The sequence below is a fragment of the Balaenoptera ricei genome, chromosome 12 (assembly GCF_028023285.1).
Source record: "Balaenoptera ricei isolate mBalRic1 chromosome 12, mBalRic1.hap2, whole genome shotgun sequence".
Lineage (NCBI taxonomy): Eukaryota > Metazoa > Chordata > Mammalia > Artiodactyla > Balaenopteridae > Balaenoptera > Balaenoptera ricei.
Window position 1 is genome coordinate 25834366 of NC_082650.1, and position 27024 is coordinate 25861389.

General features: G+C 41.0%; 1 protein-coding gene across 2 annotated transcripts in view; it reads left to right on the forward strand.

The window, feature by feature from the left end:
* The window catches only part of NHSL1 (NHS like 1), a 238868-nt gene that overhangs the window by 204921 nt on the left and 6923 nt on the right, over positions 1-27024 (forward strand). For both annotated transcript variants that reach the window (XM_059941108.1, XM_059941109.1), the window contains exons 3-5: positions 25-152; positions 12812-13001; positions 23435-26683. In XM_059941108.1, the coding sequence (XP_059797091.1) occupies positions 25-152; positions 12812-13001; positions 23435-26683 (3567 nt within the window). The remainder of the gene's footprint in view (positions 1-24; positions 153-12811; positions 13002-23434; positions 26684-27024) is intronic.

Below are 27024 nucleotides of genomic sequence, written 5' to 3' on the forward strand. Positions count from 1 at the left end.
CCTCCCCGGTCTGTACCCCTGCAGAATGTGATAAGCTGCGGCGGGATGGCTACCGGAGTTCTCAGTACTACTCCCAGGGACCCACCTTTGCAGCCAACTCCAGTCCATTCTGCGATGATTATCAAGATGAGGATGAAGAACCAGATCCAAAGGTAAGGCTTCTAAATGCAACAGAGGATCCTGGACTGGATCCCAGAAGAGAAAAAGGACATAAGTTGGAAAAACTGGTGAAATCAGAATAAGTCTGTTTTTTAGTTAATAGTATTATCCCACATTAATTTCTTAGTTTTGGCAAATGTACCATGATTATGTAATATGTCAGTATTAGGGAAAACTGGGTGGAGGGTACACAAGGAATTCTCCATACTATCTTTGCAACTTTTCTGTAAGTCTAAAATTAGTCCAAAAAAGGTAAGTTCAGGACCCAAGGAATTCATTAAAGGAACATAATCAGTGTATTGATTTCAGTACAGTATTCAATAAACTACATGAGATATTAAACACTTTATTATAAAATAAGCTTTGTATTAGATGATTTGCCCTAACTGTAGGCTAATGTTAAGTGTTCTGGGCATGTTTAAGGTAGACTGGGCTAAGCTGCAATGTTCTGTAGGTTAGTGAATTATATACATTTTGACGTTTGTTTTCAACTTTCGGTGGGCTTATCTGACAAAACCCCATCGTAAGTTGAGGAAGATCTATACAAAGAAGGTCTTTTATTATAATAGGAAAAGCAGCTATTTCAAAATTGATCTAGCCTATAATTTTAAAAACTTACTTTTCTTTTGTTGGTGTAAGGAAAATTAAAATCAGAAGATGAATCACATGGTGAGGATTTTGTTTTGTTTAGATTAAGTTTTTTCAGCTTTATTGAAATAGAATTGACAAATACATTTGTATATATTTAAAGTGTGATGATCTGACATACGTGTGCTTTGTGAGACGACCATCACAATTGGGTTGATTAACACATCCATCACCTCAGTACTTTAAACACAGAATTATAATTCATTTTTTAAAAAGTAGTTATTAAGCATCTTCTGTGTGCCAGGGACTCTTCTAGGTGCTGGTGATGTAACAATGAAGCAAACAAAAGAAATCCTCGTCCTTGATGGTGCTTTGATTTGATGGTGAGACACCGAGAATAAATAAGCAATGATGCTGTACTAGTGACGTGTGCTCTAGAGTAAAATAAAACAGAACAAGAGGTTGCAATCTTAAATTAAAGGGGTAGGCCTTCCTGAGCAAAGAGGTGATTGGGATTAAAAGAGTGAGCCATGCAGAAGTCTTGGAGAAGGACATTCCAGGAAGAAGCAGCAGCCAGTGAATAAATGTTTCTTAATGTATATAACATTTACCTGCTACTACAAAATGCAAAGATTAATAAGATATCTGTACTTGCCCCAAGAAACTTAGAGCTCTCAGGTAGGGAGAACTCACCAGAATGAAAAGTTTTACATATATTAACATGATGCAATAAGTGTTTGTCATATAGTGACATTCGAAAGAGAAATTCTTCTGACTTGGGCAGTCACGAAATGGGGAAGGGGTTGGGAGAGGGTGAGGTGTGTAAGAAGAATATTTATAGACTACTGCAACAGGCAAGATGTCTTAAGGACCTAGAGATCCAAAGAGTGGCTGTGAATGGTGAGGAAGGGGGAAGTTAAAAGCTAAAGTTAAGAGATGGTGTTATTCTAGGAGTTAAGGAGACAAATTTCGAGTCTTAGCTCTGCCACTTGCTGCATTTCTTTGGATGTATCACTTGGGCCTTCAAGGCATTAATTTCTTTATCTAGAAAGTGGTGCGTGGAAAATTGTTCTCTGAGATAGGAGCTGTAATTCTTCCCAAGTTAATTTTAAAAATTAACACAATACCAATACAGTAAGTCCCCTACATATTAACGAGTTCTGTTCCGAGAGCATGTTCGTAAGTCCAGTGTGTTCGTAAGTCCAGCAAAGTTAGCCTGGGTACCCAACTAACACAATCGGCTATATAGTACTGTAGTGTAATAGGTTTACAGTACTTTTCACACAATACGTATAAAACAAACACAAAAAATAAAGAAAACATTTTTAATCTTACAGTATAGTACCTTGAAAAGTACGGTATGGTACCAGCTACATCACCGCTGCTTTTACACTTGCTTCCGGACATCCTGGGCTTGAAATAAAGATACTGTACTACTGTACTCTATACAGTACTGTACAGTAAAGTACACAAAAGCATAAGCACTTGTAGAGGATGCACGCATGTGACAATGTACGCCAGATATGTGAACTGACTTAAGTGATTGGACATGTGAACACGGTTCGCATCTTTGAAAGTTCGCAACTTGAAGATTCATATGTAGGGGACTTACTGTAAAAAGTTGAGTAGTTTTGTTCCGTTTTAGTTTGGAGTTATTTTAGGGGATGGGAGGAGGAGGGCGAGGCCTGGAGAAACTGAGTCCAAGGTTCCTACCTGGGAAAGCTGTAAAACAGAAGAGCAGTGGGGGAAGGAGAACTGGCCCGACCAGGTATTAAAACATAAAGAGTCAAGAATCACTCCAGTGTGGCACCTGAATATGCAGACCAGTAGGACAGAATATTAAAAACAGACTATAAAGTCCAGGAGTAGACCTAAATCTTTAGGGATTTAGTATATGATGAAGTTGGCATTTGAGATCAGGTGGGAATCCATTAACTGTACGAGGGGCTCCAAGCTAGCAGTTTATGGTCTCCACGTTAAGACCAAGGCCCCTAACTGCAATCATGTCCTTAAATGTCACTCTAACAGTTGGGATCATTTTAAACATGGAGTATATAGAAGTCAACTTAGAGGGAAAATTCTACTGGGGAAACCCTTCACTTTGTATTTCCAGGTGGGCAGTGGAGGTGGGGCTATGGTGAGGAGAGCAGTGAACTATAGAGAAGAAGGGACAGGTAAGTTAACATGCTTAGGGGACAAATGGTCTGACAGCAAAATTAGGATGAAAAAGCATCTAACTTGCACTCAAGAAATAATTAACCATCTATTATGTGCTTAGGATAGAAGCACTCTCCTAAAATGAGAGTTGCTAATAGGGCAAAAGTTAAGGACATAAATTAGAACAGAAAACTTAGGGGACGTCTGTTCTGGTTATTTATTCTGGCTAATCATTCCAGAATAATTATCCTAATGCAAAACATTTCCCAAGTAGGACTTGTGTTTATGGTGTGGTGAAAGATATTTTGCTAATGATATCCACATATATCTTTCAAAGTAGTGATGTAGTGTAGCAAGAAAAGAAATTGCTTGAAATATTTCCAACTATATATGTTATGTATATCATTAAATAGTAAACATGCTGCATGAAAAATGCTGTCTGCAAAGAGATTCAGAAATCTCACAAAATACCTTTTTATTCAACTGTGAAATCAAAGAGTAAGGCATTGCTTTAGTATTGTCCTAGCCTTGACATTTTTTTGTTCTTTTAGTTTTCAGTGTGTACCAGTTACTACCAAAGAGTTTATTCAGGTATTTGAAGAAAATTCAGTTATAGATGACAGAACACTTCCTTGAGAAGGCATTTCTCCAACTGCCATTGTTGGAGGTTATGTTTGATGAATATCTTCACTGAATCAAGGAAACATTCATAGAGGCCCCATTGTCTCAGCAGAAAGAATGTCAGTCATTATTCAATCTCTTGCGTAAAATTCCCCCTCAAACAGATAAATTAGACTGGGATTGTGGCAATAAATCGTTGGCTTTAATGGTATTGATAGAAACAGAAATTTTCTTTTCTAGTTTCTGTTTTTCTTTGAACTGGCATCTCAGGTTCTGTTTTAGTCTTCACTGATAAGAGGTATCTAAATTGAAGGAGGACTTAGAAGACGACAGAAGGACAGTAGCCTTACTCTGTGACTGCACATGGCGGAGGCTTGTATAAGGTGATGCTTCAGAACACCGGTCTGGGGCAGCTTTTCCACCTGTCGAAGCTGGTGGCCTTGGCAAATTGCTTCCCTCTGTGAGCTTCAGTTTCCTCAACTGTGAAGAGTCACAAACGACATGTTCTGGTTTTGCTCAGGACAGTCTGGTTTACAGCTGCTGTTCTGTGTGATTATTAAAAGCACCCCTTTCACTCTCAGAGGTGTTCTGGTTTTGATAATAAATTGCATGATTACCTCACCCACCTTGAGGATGATTGTGAGGTTGAAGTGAATTAATGTTTGTAAGATCCTTAAGCGTCTATTTACAATAGCCAGGACATGGAAGCAACCTAAATGTCCATCGACAGATGAATGGATAAAGAAGATGTGGCACATATATACAATGGAATATTACTCAGCCATAAAAAGAAATGAAATGGAGGTATTTGTAATGAGGTGGATGGAGTTAGAGTCTGTCATACAGAGTGAAGTAAGTCAGAAAGAGAAAAACAAATACAATATGCTAACACATATATACGGAATCTAAGGGGAAAAAAAGCCATGAAGAACCTAGTGGCAAGACGGGAATAAAGACACAGACCTACTAGAGAATGGACTTGAGGATATGGGGAGGGGGAGGGGTGAGATGTGACAGGGTGAGAGAGTGTCATGGACATATATACACTACCAAATGTAAAATAGATAGCTAGTGGGAAGCAGCCGCATAGCACAGGGAGATCAGCTCGGTGCTTTGTGACCACCTAGAGGGGTGGGATGGGGAGGGTGGGAGGGAGGGAGATGCAAGAGGGAAGAGATATGGGAACATATTGTATATGTATAACTGATTAACTTTGTTATAAAGCAGAAGCTAACACACCATTGTAAGGCAATTATACTTCAATAAAGATGTTAAAAAAAAAAATCAAAAAAAAAAAAAAAAAAAAAAGATCCTTAAGCGTGGTGCCTGGTGCACAGTATATGCTCAAATGATGATGACAAGTGTCTTATAAACTGTCTGGTTTTATGAAAATTGGCCGCTCTTGCAGTCACTCTGAGTCTTTTATTCCACCCACATAGAATTTCCTACCTAAGGCAGTGAATTTGAGAGGTTTCAGCAATTACTAAAAAATTTCTAGTTGTGTCTTCACAGGTTATCTACGTGTAGAACTACCAGTGGTTATACTGGTACTAACTTTATAATGATAGTAAAATACTTTAGAACTTTTTCAAAATTATATCTCATTTTCACAAGAACTCCCATGAAATAGGTACTTTAATAATTATTACTATCATTTTAACCATCTGGAAACTGAGACTCAGATACATGAAATTACTTTCCCAAGAAGATCACATAGCCAGAATGAGTCAGAGAGGACATGACCCAGGGCTTCTCACCTTATATTTCATTTCTTTTCATTGCACCATATTGGTGAAATAAAAGGGCAAGATTACTAAATTACCCAATGCCTTCACATTATGCCTGCCATTGTCATTTTTCCTTCTATATTTGACTTGTCTGATATTCATTCATTCATGCTGTTGTTTTCAAAAACCATTTAAGTCCTGCTTGGTCTCAGTATCCAGACAGGGCCCCTAGCCTAGGGTAACTTACCATCTAGAAAACATTTATGATGATTCTAGATACAGTCATTTCTTACTGGGTCTTTCTGGGTGAGTAATTTCAGGACACAGTGGAAGCACAGAGGAGTCTTTGCTGGCTCCTTGTGTTCACTGCTCTGCAGTTTGTGGCACTTGTTACCCTGTACCTTTGCAGGCAGGGTGGGAAGATTGGGGTCTGTCATTTCCAGGCCTTTACACATTCAAACAGTGAGGGTGTCTCTCATAACTTGTTTCGGTTTCTCTTCCTACACACATCCCATTAAATTGGAATGGACTGTATTCATATCTGCCCTCCATTCTAGACTGGGGCAGGACGGGGGGACGGACACACAGCCTTCTCATTGTGTTGATCTCTATATTCCCAGTATGGGGCCAAGCACCTGGCACAAAGAAAAGCCCAGAGGCTGGGCTCGGTGCTGTCTGTGAGTCTACTTAATACTTACTGCAACCATGCAAGGTAGCTTGCATTGTGCACATGTCACAAATGCCTCTTGGAGGGATTACACCACTTGCTTAAGATCACATAGCTTTTTTTTTTTTTTTTAAAGATTTTCTGTGTTTTATTTTTTTATTTTTTTTATTTTTTTTAAATTATTTATTTATTTATTTATTTATTTATTTATTTATGGCTGTGTTGGGTCTTTTTCTGTGCAAGGGCTTTCTCTAGTTGCGGCAAGCGGGGGCCACTCTTCATCGCGGTGCGCAGGCCTCTCACTGTCACGGCCTCTCTTGTTGCGGAGCACAAGCTCCAGACGCGCAGGCTCAGTAGTTGTGGCTCACGGGCCTAGTTGCTCCGCGGCATGTGGGATCTTCCCAGACCAGGGCTCGAACCCGTGTCCCCTGCATTGGCAGGCAGATTCTCAACCACTGCGCCACCAGGGAAGCCCAAGATCACATAGCTTTTAAACCCTGAAACAGAGTTCTCTCTCTCTTTTTAAAAAGAGCATTATGTGGTATAATTTACATAAAATAAACTACACATCTTTAAAGTATACAATTTAATAAGTTTTGACATATTTATACATACAGGAGACCATCACCACAATCAAAATAGTGAACACACCCTTCACCCCCAAAAGTGAACTAGGATTAAAACCCAAATCTGTGACTCCACAGCCCCTGTTTTCCCTCAAACAATGAGTGTATGCGGAATTGAGCCTTAGCTACAGCTCTTTCCTGCTAACTACTCTGTTAGGGGAGTTTTGAATTGTTGAGATAATAGGAAGAACATCTTTTTCAACCCATCAGCCATCAGTAAAAGAGTGGATAAATAAATGTATTAGAATGGGATGTAGGCTTCAGTGAAATGGATTAACTATAGCTCACACAACAACATGGATATGTCTTTGAAACATAATGGTAGGCAAATAACACTACAAAGAGACTGGTACCATTTTTATAAAGTCAAGCAAGTCTAAATATGTAATTTAGACATATTTATGCACACACATAACAAAAATTTAAGGAATGATAAATAACAGAATTCAGGAGAACGGTTACCTTGGGGGAAGCAGGGAAAAGTATGGGGTGGATGCAATTTTTGGTACTATTTTAAGTCATGAGTTGGGTAGTAGGGTCTTAAAAATTCATGTTATGTTACATACTTTGTATATATGATTTATTATAATAAAAGGTCGTTAAAAGTAAGAAATTACAGGGCTTCCCCGGCTTCCCCGGTGGCGCAGTGGTTGAGAATCTGCCTGCCAATGCAGGGGACACGGGTTCGAGCCCTGGTCTGGGAAGATCCCACATGCCGCGGAGCAACTAGGCCCGTGAGCCACAACTACTGAGCCTGCGCGTCTGGAGCCTGTGCTCCGCAACAAGAGAGGCCGCGACAGTGAGAGGCCCGCGCACCGCCATGAAGAGTGGCCCCCGCTTGCCGCAACTGGAGAAAGCCCTCGCACAGAAACGAAGACCCAACACAGCCATAAATAAATAAATAAATAAAATTTAAAAAAAGAAAAAAAAAAGTAAGAAATTACATTATCACTTTGAACATTTAGGTTCACTTAATATGTGATCGTTTAAATCCAAAATATTTTAATTCAGTACATGGTAAGAAAGTTTAGAGCCCATGATAAAGAGGCTAGGTTTGTGGTAATATACTGAGTAGGAGAGAAGGAACAATTGAAATTATTTAATAATGTGAATGTGGAAACCACCTCCTGGCCATCGTGGAGCTGCTGGATGGGCCATGAACTGTGCTTCTGTGTGGATCCCCCCAAACCACTACCCTTGGTTTTTGTTGTTGGGTCCAGGGCCCAGGAGGCCGGGGGGAGGAATATGGAGAGAAGAGAATGAAGTCAGGATCTTTTGTGTCTAAGTGTATTGATGGTGGAAGAAGTATATAGCCAAAAAAGACTCCAAACATTTTGGCGCCTTATAAAACTATCTAGAATCTTTAAAAAGCAAGAGTTGACCCAAGAAAGATTTAATTCTGGAGAGAAAAACACCATGGACTAAGTAAGTGTCCTATAAAAAGGACCGGAAGGTATGTGGGTTTCCTCTTAAATGGTGCTCTATATAGTTTCATCTGTTCTATATCTATTTTTATGTAATAATTGCTAAATGAATGCTAACCTTAACTCTGGCTATAATTAGGTTTTCTAATTTTTAAAAGCATAGCAGATTTAAAAAAAAAAAAAAAAAAAGCCTGGGTGGGCATATGTGTTTCATAGTTAAGCCCATTTTTTGGTAACTTGGCCGTCTGCCAAAGAGACCATGTTTCAGGCCCCACCATCCATCTGGTGAGAGCTTGTCTGATTTCCAGACAGGACCTAGTAGTCTCTGAAATGCAGGACTTAACAGCATCCAAAATTCACAAAACAACTGCTGGTATGGCAGGTGATCTCCCTTTGTAAATTAAGCAATTTGACACAAGAAATCGAGGTTTCTTATGTTTCATTTGTGACTGTCCATTCCTTCCAGGATAAGGATATGGGGTGTTAATGAACATTACTGATCAATTTACAGTTTTTAAAACTGCATTTAAGTTTTGAAAGCAAGACCACTTTCAACTCAATATTTAAAAAAATAATTTACCCTGTACTGAGGGATCCCTTAACATGAAGCATGGTGACGCTATTTAAGTTACTCTGTTCTCAGCACAGGGAGCTTGAGTTGCTCAAAACGTACAGCTGGTAAATGACGGAGCCAGCATGCTGCTACTTACTGTTTTTTACTCCAGAGTGAAGTGTTCCATCCACTACACCACACTGTTGACTTTACTCTAGCTTTTTTAAAGGTTTTGTTCTATTCAGAGATATAAATGGAGATTTTATTTTTATTTTATTTATTGTTGGCTGCGTTGGGTCTTCGTTGCTGCATACGGGCTTTCTCTAGTTGTGGCGAATGGGGGCTACTCTTTTTTGCGGTGGGCAGGCTTCTCATTGCGGTGGCTTCTCTTGTTGTGGAGCACGGGCTGTAGGCACGCCGACTTCAATAGTTGCAGCACACGGGCTCAGTAGTTGTGGCTCGTGGGCCCTAGAGCTTGCAGGCTTCAGTAGTTGTGGCACACAGGCTTAGTTGTTCCTCAGCATGTGGGATCTTCCCGGACCAGGGATCGAACCCATGGCTCCTGCATTGGCAGGCGGATTCTTAACCACTGTGCCACCAGGGAAGTCCGGAGATTTTAATTTTAGATAGAAAACCTAGTAATTTATTGCAAATATTGCCAAGTTGTTATTTTACACTGTTTGACAACAGAAGCTTTGAGGGCACATGTGGGTTCTAATCCCAGTTGCCCACTTGTGAACTTTCCAAAAGTGAAGTTGCTTTACTCCATTTCCTTATTTACAAAACAAGGCTAATGCTGTGAAGATTAAATGAGGTACCAATTCCTATAAAGCCTGTAACCCAGGGCAAGGCATTGAGCAATCAGTTACTAAATGGTGACCCCCTTTTTAGCTAAAATTGTGAAATAGCTCTCTATGCAATTCTGATTTAAAGCCTTCTGAAACTTACATTCTCATGGGAGAGACAAACAAGGTGAATAACTAAAATATATGCATACTGGTGATATGTACTGAAGAGAAAAAAGAAAGCTGAGAAGGGGGATATAAAATATTGGGGAGGAGTTGAAATTTTAGGTAAGTGAACAGGTAAGACCTCAACAAGAAGGGGACTCTTGACTAAGCACCTGAAGAATAAGAAGGTGCTATCTGTGAGGATGTCTAAGGGAAGAGCAAGTGCGAAGGCCCTGAGGCAAGAGAGTGCTTGGTTTGTACAAGGAACTGGATGGAGGATGGTGAGGCTGGAGTAGAAGAAATAAGGGATAGAACAGTAGAAGATGAGGTCAGAGGTAGCAATGGGCCAGTTCATAGGTCATGTTGGGTCTCGTAGGTTATAGTAAGGATGCACAGGAGCCGCACGATCTGACATATTTTATTTATTTATTTATTTTTAACATCTTTATTGGAGTATAATTGCTTTACATTGTTGTGTTAGTTGCTGCTGTGTAACAAAGTGAATCAGCTATACGTGTACATATATCCCCATATCCCCTCCCTCTTGCGTCTCCCTCCCACCCTCCCTATCCCACCCCTCTAGGTGGTCACAAAGTACCGAGCTGATCTCCCTGTGCTATGTGGGTGCTTCCCACTAGCTATCTATTTTACGTTTGATAGTGTATATATGTATGTCATATAAAATATATGACATATTTTAAAAGGATCCCTCTGGCTTCTGTGTTGAGCAATAGACTATTAAAGGGGTGGTGGGGAGAAGGGGAGGGTGGCCAACAAGGTCAGAGCATGGAGACCAGTTAAGAGGCTAAGGTAATAATCCAGAGCATTACAATATCCATCTTAATGGAGTAACTGTGATGTGTTCTGCCATTGAGATGGTTGAGGTTTTTCCTGTTCCCCTGCTGCATTTATAAATACTGAGAAGGATGGGAGTCAGATCATTCTGGAAGTTGTACTCTCCTGGTTTTTTATTTCTCTTTAGTAGATCGTGGCACTGTATAACGGTCCCATTTGCATATAACTTTATCTGTGACCTGCATGTCTGGGAAGTTTTCTTGCAAAGGAAGGGAGCACTTTATAAAATAGATGATCTTTGTCACTGGTCATACTGGAGTGGTCCCTGGTCATCATCCCATGGCAACGAGGCTAAACTGAAGTACTATATCATTGTGACAGTTATCAATTCTGACACTCTCAGTCAACTGAAAGAAAGGTAGGTTACTAAGGCTGACGAGCCCCATTGAGCCAAATACAGACCATAGAACAGTGCTTCCCCACCTCCCTCGGCAGACGTCACACGGAAAAGGGAACCCTCTCGGTACGGTGTCACCATGCTATTTATTCTCCATCAAGCTGAAGCTTTACTTTTCTTTCTTTCAGACCGTTTTGATTAGGATTTGCTTCTTATGGCCTTTAAAATTTGTGCTATATTTCAAAGTTGCCTGAAAAATTATTTCTATCTATAGATATCAGAAAATCAGAGTAACCTTCTAATTTACTAAACTGAGATTCAACTTCAGACATGTGACCTTTACACAAACTGCATGAAATTCTCAAAATTAATTTTAATTTGTATATGTGTGTGTTTGTGCATCTGCAACATAAGGGTAGATAGTAAGTATTATAAATCAAACCTAACGCGAGTGTCACAACTGCAAAAAGGATAGAAATAATTGATTTACATCGGTATGGCTTAGCTGCTGCTGCTGATTCAAAAATCCCTTTGATTGCCTTTCAAGGATCTGTAGGAGTTGTGATCATTTTAACCAGTGTTGGATCAAATATGAATAGATATGGTGCAATTTAGTATCATAATAGGATGTCAGTAACATATGCTCATTATAAATTGAGTATATTGTCAGTTTAATTACAAACATTTCACATTTTCCTTAGGTGGCAAGGAAACTAGGTTATCATTTTATACATTTTATGTACTAATAATATAATATAATAATATAAATTCTCAAATATCGAGATGTCTATTCATATGATTTATATTTTTATTTCCACAATGCCTTTTCCACAGCTATCATGTCATTAGGTTCACGAATACCTCTAGTGGGATGTGGAAGGTAGGGAGGATAGCTCTTTTTTTACAGCCAAGTAAACTTCAGTGTTTAGGAACAGCTTCAAGATCACTTAACTGTAAAGTGAGTGAGAAAAATCTTCACAAACATAATGTTAAGTGAAAGAAATAAGTCACGAAACAGAAAATACAATATAATTTCCCTTAGAGAAAATTCAATTACAGGCAAATGAAGCTGGGGTGTTAGGAGTCAGGATAGCAGTTACCCTTTTGGGGGGCTGTGTGATTGAGGGGTGCTGTATTGACCTGGGTGCTAGTATTCTAGGAATTCCCTTGGGAAGGTTTATTGACTTTTCATTTTTAAGGAAAACCTGTCCTAACTGCCTTAGGTGGTAGTTAGTTTAAATGCTTTTGACTTGAAGAGCAGTCCTTAAGCGTTTATTATGATTATAACCTGCCATTTCCCAACAAAAGTCAATTACCCTTTTTTGTTGTTATTATTGCTGCTGTTTCTGAGACCGTCACATTTCTTTTGAGTTCTTGGTGTTTTCTTGTCATAGACCCAGCTCCTGGAGCCATGGTGAAGTTCATCATAAAATGCTTGCCAAAACAACTTTCTTGCTTACGCTTTTTAAGATGTTACAGGAAGAAAGGTGTTGACGAGGGCTCCCCAGTTAGCATGTTAATCTGTATGAAAACAGACACTGCTAGAAATGTTTTCATGGGACTTTGGTAAGGCTCCAAGCAGAGCTTCAGTCAGCTTCTTATAATTTAACAATTTCACACTGATTTTTTTTTTTCCCATATAAATGGTTTCTGAAGAGCACAGATAGTTGAACAACAATAGCTCTCTCATTTTCAAACTGTTCTTTGAGGTCAGAGCCTAAAGGAAATGAGATTGAGGCTAGAAATTACTTTGAGCAAAATGAAATTTTAATAAAAATAGAAACTGATGGGCAAACCCGTGATGTTTCTCTGGGCTTCTAATGTTAAACTAAATCCAAAGCTTTCTGATCACAGTAAATATAGAAAAAAACAGGAAGAACTTAAAAAATTTTGTGGGTCAGCAAAACCTTTTGCAGTCCTCATGGCTTAGAGACTAAGGCCTCTGCAAATCGTATATATTATGGGTCATACCCAAGGTGATGAACGGTTCTCTTGCAAACCGTTGCTTCTGTTCCTAAATGTGACCAATTTTTTTTTTATGGCTTGCTCCAAATCAGTTTAATTTTTTTTTTTAAAGAAATGTATTTTTAAATGTTTCTGCCAGCATTTACACACCTGTGGCTTCCTCTCACTTTTTTCCCCTGCAGTGTTCTATCTCTTCGTCGGAAGAGGAAAGACTTTCTACCAGGAGACCTAAAACGCCAACCTCAAGTGAATTCTCTGACCTTAGTACTCAAACCAACTGGACCAAACCACTTCCCTTGCCAACACCGGAAGAGAAGATGCGACAGCAGGCCCAAACAGTCCAGGCTGATGTAGTTCCTATTAACATAACTGGTATGCTTTGCTCTGCAGACAGGTTCCAAATGTTCTGGGAGAATGACTATGGCTCTTTGTTTGTTATACACTCTTAGCATGTCATTTATACATCAAAGGTAAATAGCTGTGGTCTGACTTCCTGCTCTTTGTTTAATGAAGGGAATACTAAAACATATATATGTGTGTGCATGTCAAATATATATTGCTTTTAGATTAGAAGACTGTGTCACCAGAGGTTGATGTCAAAGAACTCAGTGGTCCAGCCATTCAGCTGAAGTGTTTCTTTTAATTGATTTGCCTTTTAAAAATATTTTGGCTATATGGAATATTTGGAATATCTTATATTTGGAATATCTTCCAAATGTGATCTTGGGTAAGAAAAAATTAGGTTTACCTTCTAAAGGGCTATTTTAACTCATTTTTAGAAGTGAAGAAATAACACTTTTGTGATATTTCTGAATGATTTGCTTACCTTCTTGTTTTCTCAAGTAGAAAAAGAGAAAAATTACTTGAAATAAAAATATCAAGGGAATTAATAATAACTATAAATATATTTTTTTAAAACTTAATAGGGTGGTAAAATTATACCTTGAGCTCCATAATTTGAATTCTATAACCGTCAAATAAAAATCCATTCCTTCTGAATTTGAAAATATCATCTATGATAATTAAGGTGACAACAAGGTACATAAAGTTCAAAGACAGTATTTCACAAATGTAGAAGAACTGTTAAAAGATATCAAAACTTTTCTACTTTATCACTTCCATAGCCTGCAGAGAAGCTAGGTCAGTGGTTTGGGGAGTGTACAGAATGCAAAATAGACACGTTAAGAGTTAGTAGCTTCAGCCATTAGACTATGTGTTCAAGAGAAATAGTTTACTGATAGTTATATTGATAACCAGTCCGTACAAAGCCTGGCTTATAGGGCCAGAACCTAAAAAAAAAATCAGGTGACCAATAAGGATAAGTTTTCATAAAAAATTAGGATGAAAACCCATAGCACCCTTGCTGTGTTTCTGAGGCTACTGCTCTTGACTACTGTTAGAAAGCTTCTTGCCATGGCATTGGTGGGATTGAAAACGTTTTGTAAGGAACTGAAAACATTTTGATAGTTACTGAAGAATTTTTTTTTATTAATTAATTAATTTAATTTATTTTTGGCTGTGTTGGGTCTTCATTTCTGTGCGAGGGCTTTCTCTAGTTGTGGCAAGCGGGGGCCACTCTTCATCGCGGTGCGCGGGCCTCTCATTATCGCGGCCTCTCTTGTTGCGGAGCGCAGGCTCAGTAGCTGTGGCTCACGGGCCTAGTTGCTCCGCGGCATGTGGGATCTTCCCAGACCAGGGCTCGAACCCGTGTCCCCTGCATTGGCAGGCAGATTCTCAACCACCGCGCCACCAGGGAAGCCCCACTGAAGAATTTTTTAAAACCTTACAGGATGTTTAAAAATTATATTTAAAACTCTTATTTTGAATTCCAGAGAAATTTAATAAATAAGTACCTGAATTATTTTAAATTCCATGTGCATTTTTCCATATTTACTATACTTAAGCCTTAAAGGACTAGCATGGCATTTTATTCCATTTTCTTTACAAATAACATTGATTTTTCTGAGCGTGATTCTCATTCACCTAGATCATATTTTTTAAAGATATTTTTATACGTAGTTACGTTTCAGAACAAAGTACAATGTTTATTGCTCAATGAAATACATGGGTGCATATTTTCTACAAGAAAATGCATTACATTGTTTGATTGATTAAATGCAGCAGAAATGTAATTACATTATATATGATTAAATGCCTCAGAAATAATATTATAAGATAAGATTGTGCTATGAAATGTGACAGTCCTTAATGGAATTAGGGTAAACTGCATTATCGTGAAATTAGGAAATTTAAAACAGAGTAACCAGAGTTTCAGGAATAAAGAATAATTTGCAGTGAAATACATTGTCGCAACAGCAGACACTGTCAGTCTCTTTGAACTTAATTCTCTCCTGTTTGACGACTAAGTGGATATGAATTACATAGAGTTTAAAAGGAGGCCTTGAAAATGCCACACAGGAAAGGTGAATGACAATAAACAAATGAGCGGTATGAGTTAGGAAAAAATGCAGTTTAATTCTGAGTGGTTAACGTTTTTGGAAATGTAGAAAGCAAATACCTAATTACATATTTATTGATCCATTTTCTGGATCCGTGTGTTCACATATACACACGTATTTCATAAAGAAGTAGTTTTTCTAATATTCTGGTATAAATAAGCATTCATTTTAAAATGTTTACTTTTAGTGGTTGAATTGACATAGGTTATACAACTTCCTGCTCTTTAAACGATATATTTCTAAAGCCCTAGAAGACTTTTTAAATAAAAATGTAGCTTCCTGTAGGGCATTGTCATGTGTTCATTTTTTTGGATGAACACTGACCCTCTGTTTGGTTTGCAGTACAGTTCAGCAGAGGGAAGAATGCCAATAAATACATTATTTCAAATGCAGAGAGATGCTCGCCAGGCATAGAGGTAGAACATTAGCCCAATGAGCTGCTGGCTTGAAAATCAATTTAATCCCTTTAGTCATAGTCCTGTGGGACTCATCATGTTCTAAGAGTTGAGAAAAAAATGTTTAAAATAAAATGTACATACGCGTATGTCCCATAGTCTGCCATGTGGGATAACAGCTCTTCCACCTGGAAGATAAATAGAGTGGGTAAACATCCTTAAGCACTTCTTACAAACTGCCTTTGTACTGGTGTTCGAGCTAGCTAAATTGATTTCTAAGTAGTAACCATGACCAACTAATGCCATTTTTCAATGAAAGGGAATAATTAAATTCCTCTCAATTCAGTAGATATTTACTGAATAACTGCTTTGTGTCAGGCATTGAGCTGAATGCCACAGGCGATGCTACAGTACATGATCATGGTCCCTGCCCTCCAGAAATGTATAATCCAGCGGGGCAGGCAGTCCTTTTAGGTCACGATTCAAGATGGAGTGTTGGCACCAGTAATGGTGTATGTCTTAAATGTTCATCTTCATGATTTGTTTCTTAATTTCTTTGGAGCTTGGGTGGTTTATCTTTGTTTTAGTTTAGGAAGCAAAACTGGAGACTAAATGCAACTATCTATTAATGTTCTGTCCATTCTTAATGGCTTGATCCAAGAAAATGTTTTTCCTCTGCTGCAGGGAACTAGTGGACCAGTGAAGTCCTGACTTGTCCCTTACAAGCGCCATATATGCTGTTGTACATAGTGACCCATTTGTCACAGTGATGGTACCTTCCGGCGTTTCAGGGTCTTCTCTAAGTCATTTCTGTTTTTCCCCATTAGGAACAGAAGTGTGAGCATTTTCAAGTTTGCAAGCACTTATCTAAGTTTGTTGCTTTGTAGGTAAAATGTGTTTTGATCATTCAGATCTTTTATCCTCTGTTTTGACTAGAACCTTATTGGTTCTATTCACAATTTATTCCCATTAAAATAGAAGATACATTGTTTACAACATACCCACTTTGAATGTGCGTCAGTATTGCTAAAAAGAGTGAATAATTTTTATACTTTTCTTAAAACATAAAAGTATGTATTTTGTGTATGTATTTTTTTTTTAAATCTCTTTTTGAGGAGAAGAACCATTTAATAAGGTCAATGCTATAAAACTTTCTTTAATTAAACTGTTAAATTTAAAGCAGACCGATCAATAACTGATTGGTCTGCTTTAAATTTAAACTGATAAATTTAAAACAGACCGATCAATAACTGATACGTTACTATTTTATGGTTCCCATGGTGTTTTAATCACACATCTTACATGCTAGAAAGAAAAAAAGTCCTGTGGATGTGGCATTCTGGGTTTGGTTTCAACATAACTGAAATGAATTTAGATCAACTTTAAAAAGTGATTAAGAAACAGCAAGAAGCAGTTCAGCTTTAACAACAGCAGCGCTCCTGGGTCTCATTGTGGTAAAAAGTACTTTATCATTATAAGGCTTTTTCTTTTTCATTATCATTGTATCTCACACCATAGCAATTACCACAGTCTATCCAAATTATCAGCCTCCTTGATGGAAGAAAAAGCTCTTCATCCAAAATTCTTGATTAAGTTATTTGTTTCATCACATAGGACAAGACATTACATTGGTCTCTGGAGAGGACCAGATGAGTCAGACATATTCATCGCTGGCACCGCATACGCGCTGATGTTAAGCGTGATTTCAGTGACCAGAAAACCTTTGTAAAATACTTCCAAAATGATACTTTTTTTAAATAACACAAAATCACTTTTCCAGTGTGTTATTCACCAGTTTATATTTGCCACTCCAGCTCATTTGCAAATGAGCTCAAGGTGCTTCCTTTGGAAGGACACACACACACGGAAGTTGGAAAATAGCCTTATGGTGCTAATGTGCTTTCCCTCCTTTTTTGCCCTTCAGCATTCATTCATCATCGTATGACTGGCTAACATCATTATTAATACCTTCTTAGCATTTTACAACAAGCTTCTGGAAGAAAGTGCATGGTGTCGGCTTGCTTGAAAATAACCTTGCTTTGCTTGTTCTACTACTCTACATTAGGGGAGAATTTCGATCGCCAGGCCAGCCTTCGGCGGTCTCTAATTTACACAGACACTCTGGTAAGACGACCGAAGAAAGTCAAAAGGAGAAAGACTATTACAGGAGTCCCTGACAGCATACAGAAGGAGCTAGGTATGGCTCATCAGAACTGTATTCTGTTGCCCCTCATTGCTACTCACCATTACTATGCTAACCTCATCGGTGGTGCTTATGAAATCGATACATTCTGATAGCCTTTTGGTACCCCAGAGGGGCAGCTTCTTCCCTGAGCGAAGCACTGGGTACAAATCTTAACATCCCATGCAGATGATTTATTCAGTTTTGTTGAGAAGGTAAGAGGAAGAGCCTATATGAAAACTATTAATTGGGATGATAGAAATTTAAGTTATGTCATCATCTCTATGTACCTTGAACAGTGGGCATTCCCACAATAAAATTTACTTTCAATTTAGAGCTTAAGTCTTCATAAAACCAAAAACTTATTCTAGGACTTCAAATTATGAATAGAGACTTCATTAGTTGTACCGACAATAATTGGTGGCATTTTGTCATCAGAGACAGCAGTATAGCATAATTAGTAAATACCAGTACAGTAGAAAATAGTCACTTATGTTGGCTAGTGCTTTATTGGTGCTTCGGTGAAACAATTTCATAGCTCTTTGATTCAGTATTTTCAACCTTTGATAAAAAAAGAAAACGAAAAAAACTTTCGGCTGGTGGAGAGGGTGATTTACTTCATTATTCACTCATCTAGTTTGTTTCTGCTTATCTTTATATATGCTTTGGATAATCCTTTCCTTCTTTTCTTTCTATATTCACTTCCTCTCCCTGTTTTTTCATGGCCCATCAGGAATGTCTGCCGAGATAGCAGGGCTAAGAGCAGGGGCTCTGGTGCCAGGCTGCTTGGATTTAAATCCTATCTCTGCCAGTTACTTGCTGGGTGGCCTCAAGCTGGTTACTTCACCTCTCTGCGTCTACTTTTTCATTCAAAAAATGTGGCTGGTGATGTTACTAGGACCTACCTCATAGGGTTGTTAGAGGATTTAATGAACTTATACAGATGAAGCCCTTGGTGCCTGGTACTACTATAAACGTAATAGCTACAATTACAATTATTGTATTCAACTTAATACTACCTATCTTGAAACTTGCCTTTTTCTTTTTGGCCAACCTGTGGACTTCTTTCCTTATAATTACTTCACCTGGTCTTTTTACTTTTATTTGCTATTGAGGGCTATACTCTAGAAACTCCTAATCATTATGTCTGAACTTGCCTATTAGTCTTTTAATCAAAATGAGTTTATCCTAGCAATATTGGTATATGTTACAGCAGTTTGAGGTAGCATTTCAACTTCCAGGTGCCACAGACATCACTCCTATGTGTTTTTTCCTAACACCCTTGCCTAAATGCTTTATATTAGGGAAGGAAGTCTCACTCTTCTTCACCCCGCGTCTTCTCTCTTACTGCCATCCAATTCTACAGCATGTGGTCTCTGCCTTCCAGACTGTAACAACAACGGGACAAGAGTAGCAATGCTTTTCCTCTGCTCTAGATAGCGCCAGTAACCCCGATGACATACGGGTACGCATCTTATCCCATAACACAGGAGTTTAATCACAAACAGAGGCAAGATTGCATCCACAGATAGATAATTTCACAGGATTTCACAGGATTTATGAAAGTTGCTTCTGGTTCATGCCCTCACATCTGCCTCCTTTAGTGGACCAGGGCTCCTGTATCCCGTTCTTTCAGACTCTATTTTTCTCTCTCCTTTAGATAACAGCTAACTAATTTGAGAAAAAATAATATGTACTAGTATGTTCAGCAGATATTAATGGGCTAAGTTTTTTTTGTTTTCTGGGTTTTTTTTTTTAATTTTTTTTTTTTTTGGCTGCGTTTGGTCTTTGTTGCTGCGTGCAGGCTTTCTCTAGTTGCGGCGAGCGGGGGCTACTCTTCGTTGCGGCGTGCGGCCTTCTCATTGCGGTGGCTTCTCTTGCTGTGGAGCACAGGCTCCAGGCACGTGGGCTTCAGTAGTTGTGGCTCGAGGGCTCAGTAGTTGTGGCGCATGGACTTAGCTGCTCCGCGGCATATGGGATCTTCCCGGACCAGGGCTCGAACCCATGTCCTCTGCATTGGCAGGCAGATTCTTAACCACTGCGCCACCAGGGAAGTCCCAATGGGCTAAGTTTTTACAGAACTCCGGTAATATTTATATTTTAACTGATCTTCTAGGAGATGAGCCTTAACCTAAAAAAGTGACTTTAAAGACAGCTCTTTGCAAGATAACAAGGTTGATGTTTCCAGGTAGGCTATGTTTTGAGTGGCTTTCCAACCAATATGGGTAGGTTTTGGATGGCTTTGTGCAAAGAGTATAAGAATAGTTTGGCCTGAATAAAGATAGACATACACATAAGCATTCAATATGAATTATCTATCTATCTATCCATCCATCTATGTATCTATCTATCTATCTATCTATCTATCTATCTATATTTCCATAGCCTCAGAGTTAAGAACTTTTATCACTTTTATTACTGAACCAACCAGTATGGAGCCAGTAACTCAGTTGCCTCTTTGACCTTACTGGAAGGATCTGATCAGTTAGGTAAATCATATCTTCTGTAATTTTAATATTTTTAAAACCAATGATAGAGTCTCTAGGGCCTGCATTCATTTCTCTTTTGCCTGTAACATAGGAACACCACTAATCCTAGCGGAAAGACAATAGCTTTCCCTACATCATCTGTGTTGTGAGTGTTACCAGATGTGAGACAGTTGATGTCATTGCACAGTTGATGACATGTCCTGGATCACCGCTGGAGGTCAACTGAGACAGCTGTATCTGAGTTAGAGCTAGTTTTTTTAAAAAAAGACAATTAGACAACCACTCTAGTTTTATAGATAGGGTAGTTGGAAGGATTCATGGGTAGAGTAAGGCAAAGTAACATTTGAATACAGTAACATATTAGCAAAAAAATTAGATCTTTTCTTTGTTCGTTCATTTGGAGAAAGGTTGACCTTGCCCTTTCTTCTAATATTTTGTACTTATAAGGTGTCTGATTGGAAAGCTTTGTGCTACCTAACTAATGATTATCAAAAATAGACACTTCATGTTTTCTTTAAAAGTTAGTCGTCCTTAGATATAAAGCGTAGGGAAGGATGGCTGAGTCAAACAAGTTAGATTTTTAAAGGATACGATTATCTGAAAGAAGGACATTTAATAGGAAAGATGCAACCTGTCCACTAAACACTGCCCAAGTTGTTGGGACTTTGGATTTTTAAAATCTAACCAGGGATGCTCCCAGAAGTAGAGAGTTAATTGTGCTTAATTATATGCAGCTTTTACTTCAAAATCTGTATGGCCTCGAGAGACCAGTCAATATATAAAGCTTTAAAAGCAAGGTATGCTATTTTCTGTTTAAAGCATATTTATGGTATATAATGTGTTGCCTTCCATTTAAATAAAAGGCCGAAATTTCTAACTCTTTCTTTACTCTGATCTTAAACGTACATTGAATTGTATTTGAATGACCTGTTATGAGGTTTCATCTTTTAGAATCAGGTAAGATTATTTTGTTGATATATAATGATTGTTTGGCTGCTGAATAATTTGGGTACTCCTGGAACTTATCCCAATATGGATTCCCCAAGCAGAAAAGGCCTTGTTTAAAGGAATCCCCTTCTGAATAATTTTTGCTGGTTTGTACTAAGAACATTACTTTAGACCTGACAATACATTAAACCTTAAGTAAAACTAACTTGTAGATTTCTATCATTTTTGATTACATGTGTTTTTTAAAAATTGGGCAGTCCTTGTAGTATTATATAATAAGTAAAAGAAAAAATATGTGTAATTATTTTAAAATCAGGTAAATCCCATCAAGATTTTTAGCAGCACCTGAGCAGACTATATTTGTTTGTAGTTCTATTTTTGTAATTTTTGCTGTTTAATCAAGATAACATTCATCTGTGTCCTGTAATATTGTCACACTTTTTGTACTGTGAAAATTTTGGAGGATCTCTCTTGGGAATAGAATTTTGGTGGTCCCTGTGATAAATAATATCAGAGTTGTTTTATATATATATATTAGAGGTCTTTAGAAAAGCATTGTTATTTTAATTAAAAAATAGTATTGAGCTCTAGGTGGTGAAGAAATGGCTGTAGTCCCATTTTCAGAAGCCTAGAATGGTTTCACATGCAAAATTGTTACCTGAAAGAATCAAGACTTTGTTTATGGCCCTTAAAGACATTTAAAAAATCTTGCCACTGACCTCATGTAAAAACTACTACAAATTTGAAAGAAAAAGATATTAACGTAATAAGGTATGCTGAATGTTTGGAATTGAACTGGTGCAAACTGATACAGAACTACAAGTCAACCCCCCACCTTCTAAAATACTAAACCGCAAAAACTTGCACGTTTCTTCTTTCCTTAAAGTGGGTTTTTCTTCTGTTCCTGCCCTTTTGCCCACTTCCCCTCTTTCTGAGGGAGAATGTCACATGGGCACATGTGAGTGTGTGTGTGTGTGCAGTAAGTATACTTGGCAGAGGGTAGGAGGAGGAAATAGATCCTCTTTGCCAGAGATACGGGTACAAAAGTGATTCTCCATCATCACAGTGAAGGAAAGAGCTTTATGCTGGGGAGCCTTCGTTGCAGGGTAGCATCTCCTGTGCATCTGATGCAAGACCACTGCTGCCATTTTAGCATTGTGCTTTGCTCCTTGGGTGAGCTGTGCTATCCAGTCAGGGACATGTGACATATGATGGTTAATTTAAGTGAGGTAGGGAGGGAGATCTCAGGAATCCCGTCATCACCAGTGTCCTTGTCCAGGTAAACAGGGATGCCAGGTGGTCCTTGATGAGTAACAACATAGAAAGAATTATGGTTTTGCTACTATTTTTCAAGATTTAATATGTCCTAAAGATTACTATGCATGGATTGATTTTTTTTTTTCTATATATACTTTGACTAAGTTCTTGGCTTCATGATTTTTTTTTTTTTTTTTAAGCTTCTCTTCTTTCCTAGGTAGCTTGAAACCTTTACCTACACTTAAGGATTTTTCTCATCCATTTTCCTCCCTCTCTGTAAACCCTGCCTCGTGCTGCTGCTGCTTCTTTTTTTTTTTAAACATACTATTCTTTCTGTTTGGTTACAAAGCTCCAAGAAATGAATAATCCTAATCTGAGGAAGTGTTCACTGGATCTGTTCCTGCTGCCTTTTCCCCACCAGAACACAACAGATTGCTACTGAATTTTGAATGTCATCAACAGACAGATGATAATGGCTTAAGATGGATAATGAAATGTTTGAAACACAGATGGGCCTGTAAATCATTTTTCTTTTTCTTAGGATTTCCTTCTGACATAAAAAATTAATGTAATTAACTATGTTTTATACCAATATCCCTCATAAATGGTATCTCTGTAGCCCTATTGTTGAACTGCTACATTCGTCTGTCTTTGGAAAAGACAGTCATTGCTTGACGGCTGTTCTGTGCAATCACCAGGTGGGTGAAAGGCTACCTTTACGAAAAGGAGGTTATGTGAAAAGTAAACCTTCCAAGAAGCACTCAGCTTTGATCTCAAAGGGAGTACCTGAGAATCCTATATGCAGCACTTAATCTATAGGAGGATTTGAAGTATATATTAAGAGAAGTACCCAAAATTCATAATAAGGATTTTCATTTTAGGGGCTATCAGTAACTGTCAATACTTAAACTTTCTCTTAGGTGCTTACAGGAAAAAAGAAACCAGACCAAATAGAAAAGATTTTTTTCTTTTAAGTACCAACAGGAGAGTCAGAAGGGGGTGAGAGATCAAGGTAATGAACTAAGATACTGATTTTTATTTTTAGGTGACAAGCCTCTTTCTGCTTTATCTCCAGCTTCGGGGGGCACTGGCCAAGATGCTGTTGGTGGCCACTCAGTGGACACCCCAGACCACTACTCTACGCTCGGAAGGCTCGATAGCTATCGATCTGCTGGGCAGCGCTCAGAAACCAGGGATTCCAGCTGTCAGACTGAGGAAGTGAAAATCCTACCACCTTCGATGAGAAGAATCAGGGCGCAGAAGGGGCAAGGCATTGCGGCCCAGATGAGTCACTTCCCAGGCTCCTCTGGGAACATGTCTGTGCTGAGTGACTCTGTGGGCGTCGTGTTCCCTTCTCGCCTCAACAGTGACGCTGGTTTCCACAGTCTCCCCCGGTCTGGAGCGAGGACAAACGTTCAGTCCCTGGAGCCACGGCTGGGTGCCCTGCGCCCTGCAGAAGACGCAGACGAAACTCTCGCCTACCAGAGGGGTCACCTGCAAGTAGACGAAGACTTCGGACATCTAGGAGCTGCCCCAGGGACTGGAACACTTTTGAGGCCCAAATCCCAGGAGCTGGGGCACTTGGAGGGTGAAAACGTAACAAGCCCGGCGTGCGTAGTCTCTCCTCACGCGACCTACTCCACCACCCTCATCCCAAATGCCACGCTCTCCTCCTCTTCAGAGGTTATTGTGATTCACACTGCTCAGAGCTTAGGGCAGCTGGACAGTGAAATTACCAGTTCATCTTCATACACAAAGATCAAATCCAGAGACCACTTCCTCTCCCGGCAGAAAGATGGTCATCCTTCTCCCCGTGGTAACTGGACTGAGGGGCACGCCACCATTTTTTCACAGGTCTCAGACCCTCATTCGTCCAGTGCAACCACTCTGGTGTCCCTCTGCGATTCTGCGGTCTCTCTAAATACGCCCGCAAATCGGGAGAATGGGTCCCAGGCCACGGCCTATAATTGTAGAAACAACCGGAGCTTCCCGGTCCACCCCCAGGATCTGAACAGCAAGAGTGAGTCCAGTTATTCCGGAGGCAGGGGGCACGGCGGCAGCGCGGAGCCCTGGGAATACAGTGCCTCGGGTAGTGGGCGTGCGTCCCCACGGAAGCCACATCTGGCAACTCCTGGTTACTCCACTCCTGTAAGTAACACGAGCAGTGGCAGTTTGGACCAGACGTCCAACAACGGTGATGCCAGGGCCGTGTATCCAGAGGACCACGATGGCTACTACACTTCTCGGCACACCAACTCAGGACACGGACCTGGGCATCTGTACAATAGCAGCGATGGCTTTGGGAACCCGAGGCACAGCGTGGTCAATATTTTTGATGGAAGAGCGCGGAAGAACCAAGGGGACCGGTCGAATTGCCGAGACAAAAACCTTTCTCGAAACATCTCTCTGAAGAAAGCGAAGAAGCCTCCCCTGCCACCCTCTCGGACAGACTCTCTGCGCAGGATTCCCAAGAAGAGCGTCCAGTCGAACGGGCAGGTGCTGAACGAGAGCCTGATCGCCTCGCTCCAGCATTCGCTGCAGCTGAAACTGCCGGGCAAGGGCGGCAGCTCTCCCTCCCAGAGCCCGTGCAGTGACTTCGAAGAGCCCTGGCTGCCCCGCTCCCGCAGCCAGAGCACCGTGAGCGCGGGCAGCAGCCTGACCTCCGCCACCACCCCCAACGTCTACGCCCTGTCCGGGGTCACACCGGCACAGAGCGACACGAGCAGCGTCAAGTCCGAGTACACAGACCCGTGGGGTTACTACATTGACTACACGGGCGTGCAGGAGGACCCGGGGAACCCAGGCGGGGCGGGTCCAGCCGGCAGCGCAGCGTCGCCCGGAAACGGGCCAGGCCGCCATCTCCCGGAGGGGTCCAGGGCCGCGGTAGCCCCGGTGGCCGATGGCGCAGTCAAACCAAAGATCACATCGCCGGAGAAGTCACACAGGGTCACTTCTCCATCCAGTGGGTATTCCAGCCAGTCGAACACACCCACGACTCTCACCCCTGTGCCTGTGTTTTTAAAGTCAGTGTCACCAGCCAATGGGAAGGGGAAGCCCAAGCCCAAGGTGCCAGAAAGGAAGTCCTCTCTGGTATCTTCGGTATCCATCTCCTCCTCGTCCACGTCGCTTTCCTCCAACACTTCTACGGAAGGCAGCGGAACTATGAAGAGGCTGGATTCGGTGCTGGCGACTCCCCTTGCTGCTCCTCCTCTCCCCTCTCTCCCATCTCCTTGTCCCAGTGACAAGTCTCCTTTCCTCCCTCCTCCCCCTCCACTGGCAGATTTCCCCGAGGGCTCGCCTCTGCCCGGCTCTCCCCTCTTCCCCTCGCCACCACCGGAAGTTCTCACTCCCTTCTGTCCCCCCACCAACGTCTTCTTTCCTCCGACACCTACAGCACTTAGCCCCTCTCTTCTGGGCTCGTCTGCTTCCCTGCCACCTCTACCACCTGCCTTACCCCCCTCGCTACCCCCGCCTGCCCCCCCGCTTGACCCCAAATTGATGAAAGATGCCAGGCCTTCTTTCAGAAAAGCTGGCCAGCCAGAGCCCTCCCGGGAGGCCTGCAGGCAGCCTTCCACCAAGGAGGAGGGCGGTAGACCCCCCATGCCCCTGATCACCACGGAGGCGTTGCAGATGGTGCAGTTGCGGCCGGTGAGGAAGAACTCAGGAACCGAGGTAGCACTGTTACGTGAACATGCATCTCAGGAAAAACGAACTCCGGTTGTTCCCCAGTATCATTTAAAGCCATCTGCTCTCCTGAAATCCCGAAATAGCATAAATGAAATGGAGAGTGAAAGCCAGCCTGCCTCCGCGACAAGCTCGCTCCCGACTCCTGCCAAGAGCTCGACTCAGGGTCGCCAGGACAGTGTAGCCGAGCGTGGCCTCCCGAGCCGCAGCCCGGGCCGCGCCGGGGAGGCAGAGGCCGGGCCCGGGACCGCCCCGCCCCATGAGCCACCCGGCCCGTTGCCCAGCAGGAAGCCCCCCCCTGTTTCCAAGAAGCCCAAACTGTTTCTGGTGGTGCCACCTCCGCACAGAGATTTCACGGCGGAGCCCGCAGAGAACGTGAGCAAAGCGTCGCCCAGCCCCACGAGAGGAGAGGCACGAGAGAGGTGTGCAGCCGGGGCTGGTTCCGATGAGACCGACTCTGGCATCTCGGTTCTTGCGGGAGGAGCTGCAAGATCTGAGTCCCCGGGCAGAGTGGAAGCCAATGTCCCCATGGTGCAGCCCGATGCCTCGCCAGCCCCCTCGCGGGAGGAGCCGGGCGCCGAGAGCAGTGCGGACGCCCGGGACAACGTGGAGAGCTGTTTGTCTCTGCAGGACCCAGGGCGTGAGTCTGGTTTTCTCTTGTTCCCCTCCGACCATATGCAGCCGAGGCGAACAGAGCTGGTGCACGTTCACGTTCAAGCCAGCAGTATGTGGACTCCCTGTGCTGCCTCGTACTTAGGTTACCAACTTGGCATTTCTATGAATTTTTTTTTTTTTTTAATGTAGATCTAAGGGTAGAGCTTACAGAAGTGCAGAAAATAGAGGGGGTGGGGTGGTTGGCAGCAGGCTGGGTATTAAATAGCAGTGAGTAATCCCCTGGAGAGCTGCAAAGAAATGTTATAACAAAATTTAAGAGAGATTCAGTCAGTTTATCTAGACTTTAACAGAAAAGCCTGAGCTTTG